General features: G+C 48.9%; 1 protein-coding gene and 1 pseudogene across 1 annotated transcript in view; both read right to left on the bottom strand.

Moving 5' to 3' along the window:
- MALL (mal, T cell differentiation protein like) overlaps positions 1 to 18,798 on the bottom strand; it is a 28,390-nt gene extending 9,592 nt beyond the window's left edge. Inside the window, exon 1 of the mRNA XM_045828515.1 lies at positions 18,592 to 18,798. Coding sequence (XP_045684471.1) covers positions 18,592 to 18,696 — 105 coding nt within the window. The 5' untranslated portion in view covers positions 18,697 to 18,798. The remainder of the gene's footprint in view (positions 1 to 18,591) is intronic.
- LOC123812092 lies at positions 218 to 1,009 on the bottom strand (annotated as a pseudogene).
- Positions 18,799 to 22,227: the final 3,429 nt, after the last annotated feature.

The raw sequence follows: 22,227 nt of genomic DNA, 5'->3' as shown, positions 1-22,227 counted from the left end.
TGTATGTGCCCTGACTGAACCCAAAACCTTGGTGCATCAGAGAATGCTCTAACCAACTGAGCTACCCAGTCAGGGCTACCTGAATGTGTTTGTAAGTGAGTGACTACCACTCTAATTTTCCTAGTTGAAGCTCTGTTAGAGGTTACTGACCTCAAGTTCATGTTCCAGACTTACTTTGCCAACACAGATTAATTACAAGTGAGCCACCCTCACAGTCTTAAGATGAATTGGGAAAGGGCCGGTTAAATGAAGAAACAGGCCAATCCTTGGTACAAGTTTTAGTTTTCCTTCCAAATTCATCTTTTTATTGAGCACTTCCATTTTTATCTGAGTTCCTCCTCTGCCTTCTCACACTCTGGCTCTATCTGCTGGATTTTGGACACCTGCACCTCATTCACTTGTAGCCGTTGCAGTTGTCAATAGTGTTCTTCCTCATGAGCCTTCTTAAAAGCATCTTCCTGAGAGGTTTTGCTCCCTTACTTTTGTTGGCTGTCATTTTGACAGCTGAACCCCAGCGTTCAGGTTGAAAGGTCCCCTCACATGCTGGGAAATGTATGCACTCATTCTCATTGCACAGTTCTTATAGGAACCAGCACAGATGTTCAGGCTGCAGCATCCCAGGCCCTTCTCCCAAGGGCTCTGCAGGAAGTAGAGCTGCCTGGACAGAACGTGCACAATCTTCTTCTTGCCTAGGGAGGAAGTTCTCAGAAGCCCGCTGACACTCCATTTCACTTTCTCTCTCCCTTTATGGGCCATGATTTTTTCTGTCCCTGCCTTGATGTTCTCCCAGCACTTCTTCAGCTGTTTGAGACCCCTTAGTGATACGTTTGGCTGAGAGTTGTGCTTGTGAGCAAGCGCCTGCCTGCCAGGTATTTGCTTGAGTGCAATAATTAGTGCATCACTTCTTACATTCCAGCACATACCTGTACTTTTCTACTAAAGCAAACAGGATGCTCTTTCCCAGTTCTGAGAAGTATATGGCAGGTTTTATAATTTCTTTGTTTTGCATTTTCTACTCTATTTCTCCTGGCTGTTAGCTATACTGAAGCAGTGGCCCAGTGACAGGGGAGAAGTCTTCAAGCCTAGACTCAACTCATCTCTGCAGGTTAGACCACAGGAAAGGTGGCAGGCTCCGGACCACCAGGTGCCATGGCAACAAAACCTGGCTCCTTGCTGGCTGCCTGCCGCCCTGGGTCAGTGGGCACCTGCTGTGGAGGGTGGGAGAGTGGCTAGGGGCAGTCGTCACCTCCTGCAGCTGCCATGGGTTGTTTCTTTGGGAAGGTCAGTTGTTAGTGGGCAGTTTGATTTATCAGAAGATGTTTTTATCTCCGTGCCCCATGCCACTTGCCCCACGACAGGTATTGGCTCTCATCAGTTCTAGATGTTCTCCTATTGTGTTCTGTGTCTTTCCACATCTTCCCAGTGTGTCTGGGCTTCCACTGTTGTTGTGGTCAGCTGAACTGCTGCCCCTTTGCAGGACTCTGCTTTTGGTTTCCAGTGCTTTTAGACAGTCCATTCTCTCTTTGCTGTTCTGCAGCTTGTGTAGTGGTGATACAATGTATTGAGGTGTGGGGATCTTTATTAACTTTGCTTGTATTCACTTTACATTCAGTATTGATCATACCATTAGCTCAGGCTCTGTAGCCTGCTTCTGTAGTTTGTGGCTTTTGTTAATGTTCAGTCCAGTTCAAGTCTTCCCTTTTATGATTAGTGACTTTGGTTGTGAGCACATGATGTGGAGGCAGCTGGGTTCTGAATGACGCTCTCAGAGACCCTCTGGACTAACAATGCTGCTTCTGCCCAGCTCAGCTAAAAGATACACTTTCAGGTCCTGCTTTTCATAACATACCCCCGGCTTTCTGGGACAAGCAGTTCTCACCTTACAAAAAAGCCCCAGAATTCTCTAACCTAGATACGTCACCCATCCCTGATGAGGCTTCCACTGCTGTTGTCCTGGAGAGGAAAGTGCTTTTGAACTTATGGAGAATCCATGGGCTCTAAAGGAGGGAGAAGGAACAGGAGATTGACCACAAGGCAAAGGCTCTTACAGGGCTGAGCAACATCTCCAGAAGCCTGGCATCTCTTGAAGCACCCCCTCTGGGAGACTTTAACAGGAAATACAGGCTTTAACTGGATTTTGGAAGTCCGAGGTTGGGCCTAGGCTATGAGCAAGTTAGTGTTGCCTTGTCCTAAGGAAGTGGTGTGGAGGGACCTGGGCTTCTGTTTCCCCTGAACTGGGCCCTTGCATGTCAATCCCAGTGACAGGGGCTGCTGTTGCTCCAGGGAGGCACCAGGGCTTAGCTTTAGGGCACCTGGCAAGTGTCCTGCCTGCCATAGCATGGGAAGTGCATACAAATGCTGTCACACAACCAGCACCCTGACAACGCTGGCTCTCAGTGGAGGTGGCAGTCAGGATTTAGTGACTTCACCAGAACATGTAATATTTTAGGCTCACATTAGACCTCTGAGGGAAGAGAATGATCTGCACTCCTTGTGCCCAGTTAGGTCCTGGAACAAAGAACGTGGGGAGGGGTCTAAGAACATTTTGCTGAATGAACAGAGATAACACCACTACCACCTCACATTCACCAGGTGTTTACAATTTGTAAAATGCATTCACTCAGACAACCTCAATGAGACTGTACAGCAATTCTAACTCCTTTGCAAACTTTCTAAGACCAGAGAGCTGCCACTTGATATCTGCTGCCACTTACTGGCAGCTCACCTGTGCCAGGCCCCGGTGGGCAAAGGTGCCTCCACCCCGCCATGCCTGCCAGTGCCTGCCTCCACCTGCCGTCAGAGGCTGCCCTGACCAGACGCACATTACTTACACATCCACACTTAATTCTCACCACAGACTGTGAAGTGGAGCGTGCTGGCAGAGACTGAGGTCACACAGGACACCAGGCAGGACACTGAGGGTCTCTGCACAGAATCGGATTTCACACCTGGCCTCTGAGCATTTGGGAATCTACTCGGATTGCATGGGAATCTAGTGAAGCAGCTTCAGTGTTGCCCAATCCACAAGACACAAAGGAATGTTATTGACTTTCATTTCCATGCCCTCCCCTTCTGAACAGTAGAAGGAATCGGGGCCAAGGACAAACCCAGTGAAGTGAAGCCCAGTGAAGTGCGTTTTCTCATTTCACGTCAAGCAGTCTGGGTTGGTTCTTTACAGGTTAGGCAATGTCGAGTGTTTGTCTTTCCCCCCATTTTAAAAAACCCTTTAAGCTTTCCACATTTTCTTGGCAGCCTCACCTGCTCTCTCCTTTTAATCCCCATTTTGTATTTCCCAAAATGGGAAATACATTTCCCATTTTGGGCAGGAGACATTTTTAGATATTTGGGCCTGGCCCTCTAAGTGGAAGGATGTTGCATTATCGCTGTGTGTGGCGATTGAGCATATTTCAAGTACAATTTAGGCAGAGTCTCTTTCTTATGGACAAACGCGGAATGCTCATCTACGCATTTTTTGCAAGGCAGAGCTGAAACTTGATAGAATCTCTTCAGGGAGGATGAAGCTTAACAACAGGCCTGGTCACTTGTCTTCCTCGAGGACATGGGGGACAGCTCCCTCAAGTTTAGGAAGCTGGTTGAACAACCTGCGTATCAGCACTGGAGCAGCAGCCCCGGGCGGAGTCTGGGGCCGATGGCTGATCCCAGGTCGGGGGTGAGGACGCGGGGCCCAGGCAGCTCACCACACCAGAGAGTGAAAAACACTTTCAAAGATTCCTGGGTTTGGTCAAAAGACTCAGAAGTTTCCTGCTGACCAAAGGTGGGACAATTGAGTTTCAAATAAGTATAAAAGCCACAATATATTGAAATATTTATATCAACTAAGTTGATATCTATGAATATAAAATGATGTATTTTTTTTTAAAAAAACCTTCTTTTGTCAGTTATGGGGGGATTTTACTTTGGAAGACAGCTGTGCTCACCACTGTGCCATCAATCCTTACTATTTTGGGTGGTTGGGGGGGTGCTTAATAAAGGAAAAGAAGCTAGAAATATGGCAAAAGGATAAGGAGCTTCAGAAATTCATAGACCCCGAGTCTTCCCCTCAGGGCAGCACACTGAGTGCTGTCCCCCTTCCTCAAAGTCTTGGAATCATTGGGGACTTTGAGAAAACCTCCAGGTCTGGGTCCTGTCCAGAGATTCTGGTTGATCATGAGGGTGCCTTGTTAGATGTTCCCCCAGTGATGCAGCCAGGACAAGGGCCCCCAGAGCCCATCTCCTCATTCCCACTCTAATGGTGTAACCACTGCAGAGCAGGGCAACGCCATTCCTCCTGGGTTCGAACCCCAGTGCTGACTGTTGGGGAGGTTACTTAACTCTGTGCCTCCATGTCCATGCCCATGTGATAGAGGCACCAGGGATTGCACTGATTTTTCTCATCTGGTTTTCGTGAGAATGGTGAGTGCTGGGTAACCTTGTTGGCCATGCTAGCCATAGTCATTTGGAATGATGGAGAAGATGGAGGGTGACGTTCTCTAAGAAAGACTCAGAGGAGACTTCTGGCCAAGATGGAGGCATAGGTAGACACACTGTGCCTCCTGGCACAACCAAAAAGACAACAATAATTTAAAAACAAAAAAACAACCAGAACTGACAGGAAACTGAACTCTATGGAAGTCCAACAACCAGGGAGTTAAAGAAGACACATTCATCCTGACCGGTAGGAGGGGCAGAGATGGGCAGCAAGGCAGAGAGGACCAGCAGCAAGGCAGTGGTTGGCGGACCCAGTGAGGTGGTGGATTGTGGAGGGGGGCGTGCAAGGCAGCAGCTGGCAGACCTGACCAGGTGGCAGATTGTGAACTGGGCAGTCCCACATTTGCGTGCAGATAAACTGGGAGAAACAACTGTGGAGCGAGACAGACTGCACTACCCAGGGTTCCAGCGTGGGAAAATAAAGCCTCAAAGCTTCTGACTGAAAATACCTGTGGGGGGCTGAAGCAGTGGGAAAAACTCCCAGCCTCACAGGAGAGTTTGTTGGAGAGACCCACAGGGTCCTAGCATGTACACAAACCTACCCACCCAGGAATCAGCACCAGAAGGGCCCAATTTGCTTGTGGGAAGCAGGGGAAGTAACTGAAATCCGGAAGAGAGGAGAACAAGCGCCATTGTTCCCTCTCGAACCCCTTCCCCACACACAGCGTCACAACACAGTGACTGGGTTACCCTACCCTGGTGAACACCTAGGGCTCCATCCCTCACTATGTAACAGATGTGGCAAGACCAAAAAAAATGGTCCAAATAAAAGAACAGATCAAAGCTCCAGAAAAAATATGACTAAGTGATGAAGAGATAGCCAACCTATCAGATGCACAGTTCAAAACACTGGTAATCAGTGTGCTCACAGAATTGGTTGAATTTGGTCACAAATTAGATGAAAAAAATGAAGACTATGCTAAGAGAAATAAAGGAAAATGTCCAGGGAACCAATTGTGATGGGGAGGAAACTGGGACTCAAATCAACAATGTGGACCAGAAGGAAGAAAGAAACAACCAAACAGAAAAGAATGAAGAAACAAGAATTCAGAAAAAAGAGGAAAGGCTTAGGAACCTCCAGAACATCTTTGAATGTTCCAACATCCAAATTATAGGGGTACCAGAAGGAGAAGAGGAACAGCAACAAATTGAAAAGTTATTTGAACAAATAATAATGGAGAACTTCCCCAATCTGGCAAAGGAAATAGACTTCCAGGAAGTCCAGGAAGCTCAGAGTCCCAAAGAATTTGGACCCAAGAGGAACACACATAGGTACATCATCATTACATTACCCAAGATTAAAAATAAGGAGAGAATCCTAGAAGCAGCAAGAGAAAAGAAGACAGTTACCTACAAAGGAGCTCCCATAAGACTGTCAGCTGATTTCTCAAAAGAGACCTTATAGGCAAGAAGGGCCTGGAAAGAAGTATTCTAAGTCATGAAAGGCATGGACCTACATCCAAGATTATTCTATCCAGCAAAGCTACCATTTAGAATGGAAGGGCAGATAAAGTGCTTCTCAGATAAGATCTAGTTAAAGGAGTTCATCATTACCAAGCCCCTATTTTTTTTTTTTGAAGATTTTATTCATCCATTTTCAGGGAGGGACGGGGGGCGGGGGGAGAGAGAGAGAGAGAGAGAGAAAGAGAGAGGGAGACATCAATGTGCGGTTGCTGGGGGTTATGGCCTGCAACCCAGGAATGTACCCTGGCTGGGAATCGAACCTGGGACACTTTGGTTCCCAGCCCGCGCTCAATCCACTGAGCTACGCCAGCCAGGGCTTCCAAGCCCCTATTATATGAAGTGTTAAAGGGACTTATCTAAGGAAAATGAAGATAAAAAATATGAACAGTAAAATGACAACAAACTCATAATTATTAACAACCACACCTAAAACAAAAACAAAAGTAAACTAAGCAAACAACTAAAACAGAAACAGAACCACAGAAATGGAGATCACATGGAAGGTTAGCAATAGGCGAGTGGGAGGAGGAGAGAGGTGGAGAGAGGGGGAGGGGGGAAAGGGCACAGAGAATAAGCAGCATAGATGGTAGGTAGAAAATAGAAAGGGGGAGGGTAAGAATAGTATGGGAAATGTAGAAGCCAAAGAACTTATATGTACGACCCATGGACATGAACTAAAGGGGGGAATGTGGGTGGGAGGGGATGTGCAGGGCAGAGGGGAGTGAGGGAGGGAAAATGGGACAACTGTAATAGCATAATCAATAAAATATATATATTTTTAAAAAGACTCAGAGGAGGGGAATTTCCAAGGCTGGTCTTCCTGAGGGATGGGAAGTTGATTCTGGAGGAGCTTGGAGACCAATCAGCAGGGTGAGTAGGATACAACCTTGTACAGAGTTGATGAAGGCTTTGGTCACCTAAAAAAATGTACCTATGTATATGCACAATTTTTGTCTACAAATCTGGGGACGCTCAGACACTCAAGTCCAACTAGAGTCCTCCAATTGAAGTCCATTGTCATCCCAGGTTAAATAATGGTGTCACCAACTGCTTCACCATTTTGACAATATCAATCAAAACATTAAGTGCACACCTTGTTCCACCCAGCAATTTCACTTTTGGGAATTTGTCCTGCAAATAATGCACACGAGCAAAGTGACAAATGTGCAGGACTGTTTGCTGCAGCCCTGCCAGTTACAGAGGAGAGAGGAAACTTCCTCAATGTCCACCCAGTGGGGACCAGTGAGAGCAGTGAGGGCTGCACAGTGGGACACTCAGCAGCTTTCAGAAGAATGAAATGCTTTTTTTATACCACAATGAAACAATGTCTAAAAATTGTGGGAGGCATAGACCAGTGAGCCCAATGCGCTATGATCTATAGAAAAAGAAAAGGTATGTATGCGTGTGTGTGTGTGTGTGTGTGCACTTGTCTATAGGTGCACGGAACATTTCTGAAATGAGACCCAGTCAATCAATCAGTGACCTGGCCTCCGGGAAGAACTGTGTGGCTCAGTGGCAGGGTTTTAAACTAACCCCAAACAACCAATATGTAAGTTTGAAAAGCAAGAAGAGCCCTGGTCAAGTAGCTCAGTTGTTTAGAGAGTTATCCCGGTAGGCCAAAGTTGTAGGTTGTGGGTCTGATCTCTGGTCAGGGCACATATAAGAAGCAACCAAGAATGCATAAATAGGTGGAACAGCAAATCAATGCTTCTCTCTTTCCCCTCCCCTTCCTCTCTCTAAAATTAATAACTGAAAAAGAAAGGAGAAAGACATAAGAGACTGTGCTGGACCACAGAGATGCACAAAAGACTTTTGAACGGGAGAGATGGGAGAGGACTGCCTTTGCTTTGGGACGATCTATCCACCTGGTTGGAGCAGTTGGGCTGAGAGACTGATGGGCAGGGCTGAGCTGCCACAGCAGAGTGAACTTCAAGCACCACCAGGTTCTGAAGACAGACACTGCCAGAGCGATGACCCCATGTGCAACACAAAGGAGAAGCCCTAAAGATGCCTGATCTCCGCTGTGCAGAGCCCAGGCTTCTAGCCAAGGCTTGGGGTTGTGGGCTCGGGTGTGGCCGGCCAGGAGCTGAGAGCCGGGGAGGAGCTCCACAGGCAATACAAGTGGCAGGTTTTTCTGCATAGCTGGCAGGATTTCAGCATGGTGGGTCTCACCCACCATCGATACTGCATTCCTTTTACCACCCGTCTTAATTATCACAACAGCTTTGCCTCTCCTTCCCTTTCCTCATACTCAGGTGAATACAGGCTGTGCCGCCACCACCAAGCCTCCAAAACCTTTAGCTGAGAGGAAAAGGCCCAAACCAAGCCCCAAGGAGCCAGGCACTCTGGGCAGCCCTCCCCCTGCCGCAGGCCTCCCTGTGGCAGCTCAGAGACCTTGATGAGAATGGGGTACTGTTTATCGCCCGCAGGCAGCTCCTACCCCTGCGTCTGAGGAGTGGCAGCCTTGGGACGCTTTCTGGGCATCGTCACCTTCTAAACCAGTTCTGAGAGGCCAAGTGATTTCTTCCCCAGTTGCCACTGGGACATGGCAGGCCTGGGCCCAAATTCAAGGCCCTCAAGCAACTAGCATTTATATGGAAGTTCTATGCTCCATATTTCAACCTGGGACACCCACAAATACCCACTTACTTATTCTGACTCACAGAGTGAGAATTTCTCTCTGTGGCTTTAAGGCTTGCAGGAAATTGCCAGCCTGGTCCCCTGGTCCCCAGTGAGGGCCCTTGTCTCATCCGGTCCACACCAGGAACAATAGTGCTTGCTGAGCTCCGTCCAGGCTGCTGCTGGCTGACCAGGTCATGTGAGGAGAACTTGGTGCCCATAAGGGCTCTCAGGACCAGGCTGGCTGCCTGCCAAGGAAATCCAGGCCCACCCTGGGGCGTGCTAGGCCAGGAGGAGCAGGATGCCCCAGCGGGAGGGTGGTGAGTCAGAGCCAGGCCTCCTCTGCCTTCCTCTCACCCAGCCACTGGTTTCCTTCCCAGGACCACACCCACTCATTCAGCCCCTGGCTCCCACTAACCCAGCCTTTTACTGACTAACAGTCCAGGTTTACAGTGTGACATAAAAATAGAACAATAAAAACATTCCCGTCCAGCCAAAGTCTAAAGGACTCTTCCTTCTTGTCTCTTAAAAAAAAACAACAAAAAAAACCCCTTAAAACTAAGCATTTGGGGGGTAGGCAAGCTTTTTTTTCACTTTTTAATTTTTTTTTTAGTTATGCACTTATACACCTTAGAAAAGTTAGAAAGTACTGAAAACATGCAAAGAAGCAGGAAGGTGCATCCTGTCCCCACAGAGGCCAGTGGGCAGTTCCCCCACTCGTGGGGCTTCCTATCCCGGTCTCTTCTCTTTGGCCTCTATTTCATTAACCTTATGTCCCTTCACATGCTTCCTGGAAGTCATCAGATGAGTCCTAGAGTTGGGCTCAGGAAGGTCCCCCCACCTCCTCCTTCCCCCAGGAATCCACAGATGTTTTGTGACTGGTGACCATGTTCCTGTCTGTCGTGAGGCACTGAGGACCCAAGGACGCCACCATTCATTATAGTCCTGGTTAACAGCCTGGTCAGCTCTCCCCTTCTCCACCCTGTCTATGACCAGACCCTCAAGGGCAAGGGCCAGACCAATGTTACCTCCTCCAGGAAGCCTCTCCTAACTAACAAGTCCCCAAGGCACCCCTTGGTGGCCTTCCTCATGGTCACCGTCTCCTTTCACTGCCTCCTTCCCAGACCCTGAGCTCCTGGATGCAGGACTCTGCCCTGTGGTCTTCGTGTGCCCAGCATGGGGCACAGAGCCTGGCACAAAGCAGCTACTTGATAGGAGCAGCTGACTAACTCAAGAAAGGAGCAGGAGGCAGTTGCTGAACTCTCTACTTGCTGTTCAGTCTCACCTTCCTGGGCCCAATTCCCATGCAGATGGCGCCACCTGGCACCTCCGGGCCAGCCACTGTGGCCTAGCCACAGATGGACATTTCCTCCAGAAGCCTGGACCAGGGAGGACAAACACCACTGGTTTCATCCTTACCCAACTCCTGTGCCATCACCTGCAGACGGATTTGCTGGGAGGCTTTCCCATCTCCCCGCCTCCTCCCCACCCTACTCTCACCCTTCGTGTCCTACAATACCACATGACCTGGCACACTGGAAGAACTACACAAAAATATGCTGGCAGAGAGGATGATGTTCAAGTGAATACTGCCCCCCACGCCCCTCAGCCTGCATCACTTGGGCAGGGAGAGGGTCCAGATGGGCAGGTGGGGGATGCAAGCAGAGCAGAGGCAGAGAGCAGAGGCAGAAAAAGCACAGCTCTGAGACTCCAGCCATGGTGAGGGGCTGAGATGGATGGACTTCTTTGAGACGAGACAGAAGATTCTGGGGCCTGACACCCATGATATCTGGCTCCACTGGATGGGGAGCCTACTGCAACCCTACTCCAGGGTCCCCCAGGTGCCTTCTAGGTGCCGCTTGAGGCAGGAGGGTGGGGAGTTGGGTGTCAAGGGGAGTGGCTGTGTGACGCAGGTGAACGTGGCTCTGCTGCTACGGGGTCAGGCATGTGTGGGCCCCCAGCAGCAGACCTCGTTGGTCGGTCGAGAAGGGGAAGATCGACCAGGTGGTGACAGCTGAGGGACATGGCTGGCTGGCAGCTATGGGAGGAGCAGAGAGCTGGTTTGAGATTAGAGGCAAATAGGCCGAGGAATCTGGCTGGAGTCCTTCACCCCTCCTTTCTCTGGCCCCTTCCTCCTGCTGGTCAATCTAGACAATACTCTAGAAAGCTCTCCAGCCTTCCACAGATCCGCAGTGCCCCAGGGGAAGGTTCTGCATGTGAAAAGCCCTGGAAGGGCGCTGGCGCAGGTGGGGCACTTCTTATCAGTGAGGCTTCTTATCTGAAGCTGCTGGGGTCCAGTGGGTCAAAATGTGCTTGGCTCCTCCCTACCACCTCTGCAGGAGGCCCCAGCCAAGTCTCCCCTCCAGAGCACTCACTAGCTAGTTAGTGAAACCCTGCAGGGGCGACCTGCCTGCCGCAGGCCTGCTTGCCCTTCTTGTGGAACCTGATAGAGGCAACCAGTTCAGGGAAGGTTTCTTGTGGTTTGGCCGGATAATCAGGGGAAGAAGAGGACTCAGAGTCCAGGCTATGGACATGGATGGTGCCATTTAGTTCCCAGGGTCTCTTAGCTCAAGCCTCTCCTTCTCTGCTGCAGGCTGGCACTCTGTCTCCATAGTCCCTGGCTCACAGGTCCTGTCACTGTTAATCTAGCAGCAGTGGCAGTTGGCTCCAACCCCAAGATCCCTATATTCCTCCTCTAGGGTGACCCCTGTCTTCAAAGGCTCCAGTACCAGCTGGGTGGGGCTTAATCTGGAGGCCTGAGCAGCACCCGCTGGTGGTAGCCCTCAGGTGTGCTTATCACTGTCTGCTGGCTTCAGGGGGTCCTCTGCTCTTCCAGCCTTTCAACAATGGTGTGAACAGTCCCCTGTATTAAAGCCCCCTCTAAGTACAGCACCCGCTGTGGTGTCCAGCTCCTCCCACACCCTCATGGGCACAGCACCAGGCGCTGGTCTCCTTGGCTAGTCTCCATCTGCCCCGTGAGGCTCCAGACTCCATAAGGCAGGCTCATGTCTGCCTTCTTATCTTTACATCCTCATGCTTGGCACAGATTAGGTGCTCACTAAACATCTGTTGAGTGAACACAGGAGATTCCCAGGGGGCCGCGTCCCTGTTTCCCACAGCCTGACTTTCTGTACACGTTGCTTCCTACTCCTGGGCAGTGCCCAGTCCTTGGCAAACATCTCACCCCTCAATCCAAGCCCTTCTGGAGTGCTAGGCCCTTGAGTAAGCTCATTCCAATGAGCCCCTGGGGCCTCTGGGAGTTGTGGCAGAGTACCCCCCAACCCCAACTTGCAGTGCTCCCCACAGGTTCCTGCATCACTCCTGTAAGGCAGAGGTTATGTCTTACCTTATCTGTACAGACTGGATGTGAACCTAACTCACTCCCTGGATTCCTGCTGTCCTTAGCAAGCACATCAAAGGCTTGGAGTTGATGATTATCTGTGTCCCTTAAGATGTGGTCATACATATTTTTGTTAGCAGTGGCCAATGGTGTGACAACTAAGATAAGTATCAAACTGGCTGCTGGCACTACTGCATTCTTTGTCCCTTTGTCTTGTCAATCATCATACCTGAGTTACAGTGTAAAAAAGTACTCTGACAGGCCTGTAGTGGACAATAGCCTGTGCAGGGTGCTGGACCATCTGTCTGCTCTGACCCTGCAAGTAAGTGGCCCCAAGATAAACTCTGTTATATTCTAGAGGGTTGCCTGCTTCATTCTTCGGTCTACAGATACCTTCTCGCTATGGTGGCCCCACCGGTGGTCATCACCTCACCATTGGACATTATCCCTGATTATCACAGCTTGTTCTTGTTTCCCCCTAAGGAGCAAAGCCTGAGGCTTTATAAATGCTTGTGGATTTACAACTGCAATCTGCTCACAGACCCCCGCTTTCTAGGAAGAGGTCTGGATGACCAACAGCAATAAAACAGTAAGAGCTGACATTTCTAGAGCAGACTCTTGTCCTGTGGCTTCCTGTGAAAACCCTTATGGAAACCACAGAGCTGTCTTATGAGGTCTTTACTGTTCCTGTCTCTATTGCTGAGGCTCAGAGTGGTTTAGTGACCTGCCTGGGGTCTCACAGTGATTAAGTAGGAGAACCGTCCCCCGGACTCTATTCTACTGCATCTGAACACACTGGGGGCCTCCCAGAGTAAGGGCTGGGCCTGCTGCAGGGGAGCCAAAGGGTGCAGGCAGCATGGGTCTGCTGATAGGCAATCCTGTCCACGTCACCCCCTTGCCCAGCCCACTCTGTGTGTCATGTTACTCCCCCGCCTGGCCTCCCCCCCCCGCCCCCCTGCCCTGCCCCCTCCCCCCCCAATGCATGCCTCCCAGGGCCATCCTGGCTGTTTTTATAACAGGCTCAGTGGTACGGCAGGAGCCAGGTAAGTCTGCTTGACGGTGAGCAGGAGTGAATGAGGGACCGAAGCACTGAGATGATGCTTCATGAAGTTAACCTTTGCTACTTTCCAGAAGCATGGAGAATTGAAAGGGAGCAGAGATGAACAAAGGAAAGGATTTTTCCTTTGGAAAACTCAACTTCTAAGACAACGTTGTAACAAAGGGGAAGGAGCCTACCCTAAACCTGTCCTAAACTGAGCCCTAATCTTGCCCTCAGCCTCTCACCATTGACCTGAGATCCGGGTCTCAGGTAGTTTCAGATAGGCTTTTACATACAAACAGAGTAAAAGAGCAGCAGGCTGACACCGCAGGACAGGACAATGGGGCTGCTTCCCCAGCAGGAAGCCCTGCCCGGAGCAGGAGCATTTCCTTTGGCCACCGTGCAGGCCAGGTAAGAAGCTCAAAGGAAAACACCAAACACCAGGAATCATCTCACCTTTCAACGTGTCTAGTCTCTAGAAATCTTCTTAGCTATTTTTTTTAATTAATCAAAAATATAAGTTGTAAGTTAAGTAGTGAAAAGGTTAATAGTCACAAGACTTCTCAAGACTCTTATTCATAAAATACTCCCTCAGTCCTGGTCCCCTGAGTCACCTCTCAGCTTGTAAAAGAGCTAAGAGCTGAAGAGTCATACAGGGAATTAGGCAATCACAAGGTCACCCTCTCCCCACACCGCCCTCCAGCGCAGTCTGCTCTACAGAGAGAAGGAGTGGGGGTGAGTCATATGGCCCCCAGGCCCTGTGTAGTGCTGGCACCAGCAGGCACTCACAATCAGTGAATGAAGGAGATTATATTTTGAAATCAATATTGTTTTCAAATGAGAAATCAGAATTTCACTATAAACCAAATAAAATACAAATTTGAATGTTGGAATATCAGAAATCTTTCTCTGTTGCTGGTGGGAATTTTAAAAGAGTACAGTCAGTCCTGAGAAGGGTTTGTCAGTGTCTTAATAAAACAACCAAATATGCACTTATTACACAATCCAGCAATCACACTCTGCATTTTCCCAGAGCAGGGAAAACTGCGTCCACACAAATCCTGTGCATGAGTGTTCCTAGCAGCCTCAGTTAGAGTAGCTCACAACTGTAAGCAACCAGTGTCCTCAACAGGCCAGTGGGCACACAAACACAGTAGGTCCACACCAGGGGACACCATGCAGCAATGAAAAGGAAGGAGCCATTGATACTCTCGCCACAACTTGGGTGGACCTCAGGGACTATGCTGAGTGAAAGAAGCCAGTCTCAAAGGCCACATGCTTTGTGACCCATTTATTTATCTCACTTTCTCAAAATAACGAAATTGTAGAGGTAGAATTAGTGGTTTCCAGGGCTCAGGACGGGGACAGGGAGGAGCAGGTTGGGGTGGGGAGGCAGAGACTGTAACATGGAAGCAGGGGGAAGGCCTTTGTGGTGACGAAACAGTGCTGTATCTTGACTGTAGTTGCAGGAATCTGCTTATGTGAGAAAATGACACAGAAGGACACATTCCTCCGCTACCCGGAAGCAGAAGTTCCTGTGAAACCTTTCAAAGCTGAAATGCCATAAAGCAAAGAAGAAATTACCATTAATTTATATTGAAAACTTTTTGAATGTTCACAGACCCCAAAATAACCTACCAAATCATACCAAATACGCTAATTACGTCCAGTTTTATGCTAAATGAAACACCTCAATGAGCTCTCTTAGGCATTTCTGTTGCTTTAGGACCCACTTTGCTGACAGACACGCAGAATCAATGGAGTTGAGGCCCAGACGCTCCCAGACCCGGCTCAGAGCTCTGGCGCTGGGTGTGCGGTGCTGAGGGTGGTTCTGGGGAAGCAGCGCGGTGGGGCCGCTCTGGCTGCTGGGGGGCTGCTGCCTCTACCAGCTGCTGCAGAACTAGTACTAAGCACTAATTTTGCCTTTTTTATAAAAGCAAAAGTCCTGTTCAGATTTTTCTTGGAGAACAGGTACTGACGTACCTTTTGTAAAGTGAAAACATAGACACACACACCTACGCAGACATGTCTCGCCACCATCTGTTTCCTGGTTCGTCACTAGTGTCTTCACAGACGTAACCGTGGGGGCACTGGGTGAAGGGCAGGGCACTCCTCCCTGACACCAGCTTTGCAACTGCCTATGGATCTATACTTACTGTAAAATCAAGCTTAGAAGTGTGAATTTTAATGTTAGAGACTCTAAAATAAAGCAAGTTAGGCAAAGATTCTGTGAGAGCAGCTGCAGGGAGCAGAGCGGGTGGAGAACATAAGACCCCCCGAGTCTGTGACATCCAAGTCTGTCATCACCCCCACACACAGAAGAGCTGCCCCCATCTAGGCAGCAGGGGTGGCAGGGGGGCAGGGTTCTGAGGAGCAGAGCTGGGGCCTCAGCAGAGGCCCCTTGTTTAACTCTGCTCTTCTCACTCCCTGAGCACTGGCCCTGCTTTCCAGACTTCACAGCGGGCACTTAGGAAACAGTGGCTGAAGGGACATGTGCAGACAGACACCACCCATGTCTGCTCTGGGCCACTCCGTGGATGACACCTAGTCCGGGTTACAGATTTTGCCTCCTCTGCTTCGTTTTGCGGTCCTTAGGAAAATATACAGTTGTCTGTGATGCCTTGGGTCCCAAGACAGAGAGTCTACTGGGACTGCAAGGCCTGGTGCTCCTCGGTCAGCCCCGGTGGGTGACAGTGGGCAGCACAGCCAGGAGACCAGGGGCAGAGAGGGGCTTCGGTTGTCTGACTCTGCACTTTCCTCTCCAGCCCAGCTTGTCTTCTGCTCCATGGGGTCAGGAATCACCCACTCACCTAGACGTTCTCCCCTTTTGTCCTGGTTACCTCCCCGTCGCCCTCCCCAGGTGTGAGGCACACACGATTCTATATTCTGTGCTAGGAAGGCTTGTGTAATGAAGAAGCCAGTGCAGAGCAGCATGTACAGAATAACCCAACTAATACATCCATGTGTGCAGTGGTGCCCCCTTACCCCAGGGGGCCACAGTCCAAGACCCCCAGTGAATGCCTAAGACCTCAAACAGGACAATACCGAACCACCTATCTGTACCTATATATCTCTATCATCTACATCTATATCCACATCTACATCTGCATCTACATTTGTCTACATTCCCCCCACACATATACACTGTCTTTTTTCTTATTGTACATACCTATGATAAAGTTTAATTTATAAATAGGCACAGTAATTGATTACCAATGAAGCTAATAATAAAATAGGACACCTAACAACATACTGTAATGAAATTAGTCTCTCTCAGCAACTAGCATGAAACACCTTTTTCCTTCTTTACAATTTCCTGGATAGATTTGTTCTTTAGATCTTAGCAACCTCAGCATGCTCTCTTGTTTCTTTCCTTATTACATTGAGAACTTTGACCTTTTTACTTAAAGGAAGCATGTTATCGCTTCTCTTTGGCATCTTCAATTGGTAGTATCACCACTCCTGTGTTTTGGAATCTTATGTAAAATAAAGGTGACTTTATCCGGGGTACTGTGACCATTCATCTGATAGCCAAGACAGTGGCAATGGGCGGGAATGTGTGCAGGGTGGGGATGCTGGCCGGAGATGCGGTTCCTGTCCTGGGCTGCACAGAACCTGGGCCCTGAGAGACCGTGCTATACTGCTTAGAATGGTGCGAGATTTAAAACTTACTAGTTGTTTACTTCTGGGATTTTCCACTTAATATTTTCAGATCATGGTTGACCGTGGGTAACTGAATCCATGGAAAGCAAAACTATGGGTAAGGGGGACCACCATATATATATATATATATATATATATATATATATATATGAATATGTAAGTTATATTTCTTTCTGTGTTTTCGAAGTTTTCAACAATGAGTATGGGTCACTAGTGAAGTAGAAATGAGGTTGTAATGAGGAAACATTAGACATGTCAAACGGAGGAACATTACAAAACAACTGTCCCGTCGTCTCCGAAGGGTTAAAACACAGACTGAGGAATTGCCCTAGATTAAAGGAGAAAAGGAGACATGACAACTAAATGCAGTGTGGAGCCCAGGACTGCATCCTGGACCAGAAAAATGAAGTCAGTGGGGAAATCAGCACAGCATGCACTTGGCTCCCCCAGGAATTCCACTTGCAGGAGCCAGCATCTCGGCGGTGGGTGCAAGGGACGGCCCCTCTCACCCCGGTACTTTCTGGATTCTAGAAAGCCTCTACCTCCAGCCTCCTACCTGTTGGTTTTTCCTGCCTCTGGGCCTTTCCTTCTCTTCCCTCTGTCCCCACCCCCAACTCCCTGCTAGCCACCAGCCCCCCTCCACCACCCGGCCCCAGCCTGGAAATCTAGCCTATCCTTTGAGATCCAAATGCACAGTAGCCTTCTCCATGAAGACTACTCCCCCACTTGACCAGGTCAGATGGCCTCTCCTTTCTTGTGCCACAGCCCTGAATGGTCACCTCCTTTAGCACAGTCTGACTAGTGGGGAGGAAGTGCTCACCAGTCTCTCTCCAGCAGTCAGGGACCCTGGGAAGGCAGTGGCACCAGTGGCATGCCTGCTGGTCACAAGCCAACCACATGACTGCAATTCATGTAGCTGTTCTGAGGTGAGGGATGTGCCCGGGTCCCGGCACAGTGAACTTGCAAGAACACTAAGATGTCATCAGCTTGGCAGGATGCCCACGCTTGTGTCCCCTAGGGGGCAGGCCTGGTAGAAACTTGCTTTTTGGGTGAGGTTTAGCTGGAACCACCCAAGTTCTGGGCCCGCCCTACCTAGTTCCCTTTCTGATTGTCATTAGTGGGCGCCCTTTAACCAGTTTGCCAAAAGGTCACTCAAATGGGCCCAGCCTTCTAAGCAGATGACGAGAGTGAGAGGGCTAGCCAGGTCCAATTGAAAGTTGGAACCACTTTCTATCTTTCCCTCTTTGCCCCGGGGCAGTACTGCCACATTCAGAGCCTGTAAGAAAATATCACCCACAAGCTAGGTATTTCAGAAGGGGTCGGAAAAACAAACTCCTTCACCCTGATTTGCTAACCAGACTTGAGTGTCCCCATCCGTGAAAAGGGGATGATGATAGCAGCTTAGAAAGGACCAAGCTCAGTGAACGCTACGTGCTCTGTCAGGGATTGGATCACAATTCAGCCATAGGTGCCCCAGAGAGTGACTAATGGGGTAATAGGTTTTCATGTGCAGCCAGGGTGGCTCCCCGAACTATTGTATAGCCAAGGGTCTCATAAACCGCCTCCTCTGGGGAGTCTACCTAAGCCAAAGTTCAAAGTCAGCTGACTTGACAAGAAGATACTGGAAGACCTCCTCTCTCAGGAGGAAAGACAGAGTCCCCCATTTGGAACTTTAGAAGAGCACAAACAAGTAGTTGTAGAAAAGAAGCCGTAAAATAAAAGTTTCCAACACCTTCCTGAAGATCCATAATAGCAGCACCACTGCACCCCCCCCCACCCCCCCAGTCACCACCCACCCTCGCTGCAGGGGCTGAGGGGAGCGCAGGAGGGAGTAGAGAGTATCCCGGTCACCCCATGGAACATCTCTGGCTCAGGTCCCCCTTCCTCCCCTGGGAGGGGAGCACCTCAGCCCCAGCCCCAGCCCCCAGCCCCCAGCCCCCAGCCCCCAGCCCCAAGCCTATCTGCAGGGGTTACTCACCAGCTCTGGCAGGAAGAAGGCATAGGGGATGGTGAAGAACAGGGCCAACCCTGGGGGCACATCAGGTGGTGCATGGCTGGTGGCCGGTGGGTCGGGGGAGGCCATGCTCGCACCCTGCCTGGCACCAGGCTCCGAAGCAGCCGGCCAGCAGCCCGTCAAATATCACCTCCTGCCTGACACACCCATCGGACGTCGCCTGGGAGGGACAAAAAAATACGTTCCAGCCAAGCAGGTCCTTCCACTTGCTCCAGCCAGAAATCCTCAGTGAAAGGCAGCCTGCGCATCAGACAGGCCTCGCCTGTGGAGCCAGAGCAGCTGGGCGGGCCACCTCGTCTTCCTAGTCTCTTCCTTCCTAGGAAGTTTTGAGTCCTGGAGCATATTACTTCAGCCACAGCCACCACCCCCTTCCCCATACCCAGAGTATAGGCTAAGGCCTTTGCCATGACAAAGACCATTTATTTAGGACATACTATAAGCCAAGCAACATGCAGACCACTCTGGTGCTCCCCACAGCACTGCACATAGCTAGTTAGCCCTTTCCAAAGGCCAGGACCAAGAATCTGCTAGGTCAAGTCAAGTTCACAGTGCTGGCCACCGACATGCTGGGTCTCACATGTATCTGCACCTGTTGCTTAGCTCCCTCCTTCTCTGCCCCTGGAGGCCACCCTCAACCTCAAACCAGAGGGAAAGTAGCAGTCCTCACTTCCAGCTCCTGTCTTCCTGGATTTGGTGCTTCCTTCTTTCGCTGCTCCCCCTTCCTGATCCTCCTCTCCTCTTCTCCTAACACAGTAGGTGAAGGAGACCACCCTCTGGGAAAAATCTGTCTCAGCAGGCACCTGAGCAGGGCCCAGATGGCTGGGTGCTGTCCCAAGCCCCACCTCTTTTCCCTCCCCACCCTGGCCCCCTAGCCAGTGCCTCCAGGAGCTGGGCTTCAGGCCAAGCAGTTCCTTCCTGCCTCCCTTCAGCTTCTGGCGCAGCACAGGGACTGTGACCCAGAGGCCAGGCAGCTCCTTTGCCACTACAGGCTGGTCCTGGAGACCAGCCCTTTCCTTTTTACCTTATTTCGACTGCCTCCTGCACCCAAAACTTTGGGTCCTGGCACCCAAAGTTTGCTGGGCTGCTTGGGGTTGGGTCCCTTCTCCCTGCCCTCATGACCTCAGCCTCAGTCCTTGGTACAGAGGGATTTGGGGAGAACTGCCTTATGTGCTGGGATAATTAGATATCCTCCTCAAGAAACCAGGCCTGCCCTCCCTGGCACAGATGGGTGGGCTTTTGATTGATCTGGGGAGAGTCAGGGGAGGGGGATTTAGAAAGAACAAAGCTTGAAGCAAAAGCCTTGTAAGGAGAAACAGTAGGCCCACCAAGTGAATCTCAAAGCAGCCTGGTGCCACCTTTCTCCCAGGCCTGTGGAGATCCAGGGAGGACGTGAGGCCCAGGCCACCTGCCATCAGCCTCACCTTGTTTGCACAATGATCCCAAAGAAGGTATTGGCCAGGCATCTTGCCCTTGCCTCCTCTCCTGAATGTTGTAATGAACCCTGTGCCACCCTTATAGCGTGGCACAGTGGGAACTGCTGAAGGGAAAGCAAAAAGGGAAGCCTTTCCCGGGCGTATCTCTTATCCATGAAGCAGAGGTAATGATAGGACTGGAGCCACTGAGAGACTGGCAGGACTGAGTTCCTTTTGCCTCCTGAGGCACTAAATGTATTAAGAAATGAAGGTGTCATGAGACAAAGTTATAAAAAATTGGGCATACTTTAAACTTTTATGGTCAACCAAGTGATGATTTTATTATGTGCAACAAAGTGTAGCACATTCTCCTTGGTCTAATTATAAGAAAACTATGTAATTCACAATGCACTGCAGGCAGCGAGATTCCAGAAAGGATGCAAATTAGAGCTATAGGAACATCTTTGCCTTCCAGGACAATCAATGCATCTCAGGGGCTGGGGTGTATGAATGCCCTTGGACACAAGGTCAGAATCTGGAATGAGGCCAGGGGTTGGGGAGGATGTCAAGAGAAGAGGGCCTGGTTCCCACCTCATGGCACTGAGAATTAGGTTTAATCCTGAACGTCACTTGAACAGCGCTTGATCACAATCATAGTCTCCACTTTCTCGTTCATTGACTGGGACAGGTTAAATAAGATGATATATACGGAAACCAGGTGGGACATTTCTGGCTTATGGCAAATGCTTCATAAGCACTTGTTTACCTAATTCTAACCCTCTAATCACTTCTCTTCTGGATTTCTTTCTTCCTGCAGCAAGATCAGAACCTCTTCTGTTAAATCATCCATGCTAATTTTTAAATTTCAAAATTTCTTTCAAAACTTTATTAATTTATAATACACTAACAGAAAAGTGCATAAGACACATAGACCATAAAACTACCACCCAGAACAAGAAGTAGAACATTTCCAGTCTCCTTCCAATCATCTCTCCCATCTTACTCCCAAAACACCTGCTCTCCTGATGTCCAACACTATAGGCTGGTGTTGTCTCCTTCTGAGTGGACTCCTTTGTGTCTGGCTTCTGTCACTCAATGACATGGCTGCAAAACTCTTCAATGTCTTTGTGTGTTGCTTCAGTTACAAACTGCTGCATAGTATATTCAGTGCATATATGCATATATGTAGTATATACTACATTTTATCCATTCAATTGTTTATAGACACTTGGGTTCTTTCAGTTTGGTGTTATAACATGGACTTGAACATTCTAGAACAAATCCTTTGGTACATCTGTGTGTACATTTCTATTGGGGATATCTTAGGAGGGGGACTGCGGGTGACATGGTATGTGTTCTTCACAGATAATGTCAATCGTGTTTACAAAGTGGTTAAATCATTTATAGTCCCAGCAAAAATAGTCAAATCCCATTGTTTATAGTTGATGTTTGCAAGTATATTATCACACTTGGTGTTGGCAGAGTATGTATTTTTCCACCCTTTTAACTTACCAGTGTAGCTATATTTGTAAAGGGTTTTTTTGTTGTTATGATATAGTCGGACCTCTCTATCCCCCTCAGATCTTCCTGAAATTTGCTACCTTTAATTGGTATGTTCACACCACTTACTTTTAATGTAATTATTGATATGTTTGGATTTAGGTCTACCTTTTTTTGTTTTTGTTTATTTGCTTTTTCATTTCTTTGTTTTTTTTCCTCTATTCTTTGGGATTTTTAAAAATATATTTGGTGTTCCATTTTAACTCATGTATGGAGTTTTTTACTATGTTTCTTTGCATTGTTTAGACATGTAAAGCTGCTTTAGGAGTTACAGTATACATAGTTAACTTTTCAGTCTAACAGAATTAATGTTTTACCACTTCAAATGGAAGGTAGAAGCCTTATAGACATATGGGTCTCTTTACCTTCCTGCTTTCCAGGTGTAATTGTCATATATATTAAATACACATAAATTGAAAACCCAATAAACAATGCAACAATTTTTGCTTTCAATCATCATATCTATTTTAAATAACATAAGAGAAAAAATAATCTATTTCATTCACCCAGATATTTACCACCTCTGTTGCTGTTCCTTCATTCCTAATGTTCCAGCGTCCCCACTGGTATCATATCCCTTCTGTCTGAGGAGCATCCCTAAGTACGCCTTTTAGAGTAAATCTGCTGA

Source organism: Phyllostomus hastatus, unplaced genomic scaffold (genome assembly GCF_019186645.2).
Source record: "Phyllostomus hastatus isolate PE091 unplaced genomic scaffold, TTU_PhHast_1.1 phas_scaffold_78, whole genome shotgun sequence".
Lineage (NCBI taxonomy): Eukaryota > Metazoa > Chordata > Mammalia > Chiroptera > Phyllostomidae > Phyllostomus > Phyllostomus hastatus.
The sequence above is the reverse complement of the archived record's forward strand: the minus strand, read 5'-3'. Positions and strand labels throughout refer to the sequence as shown.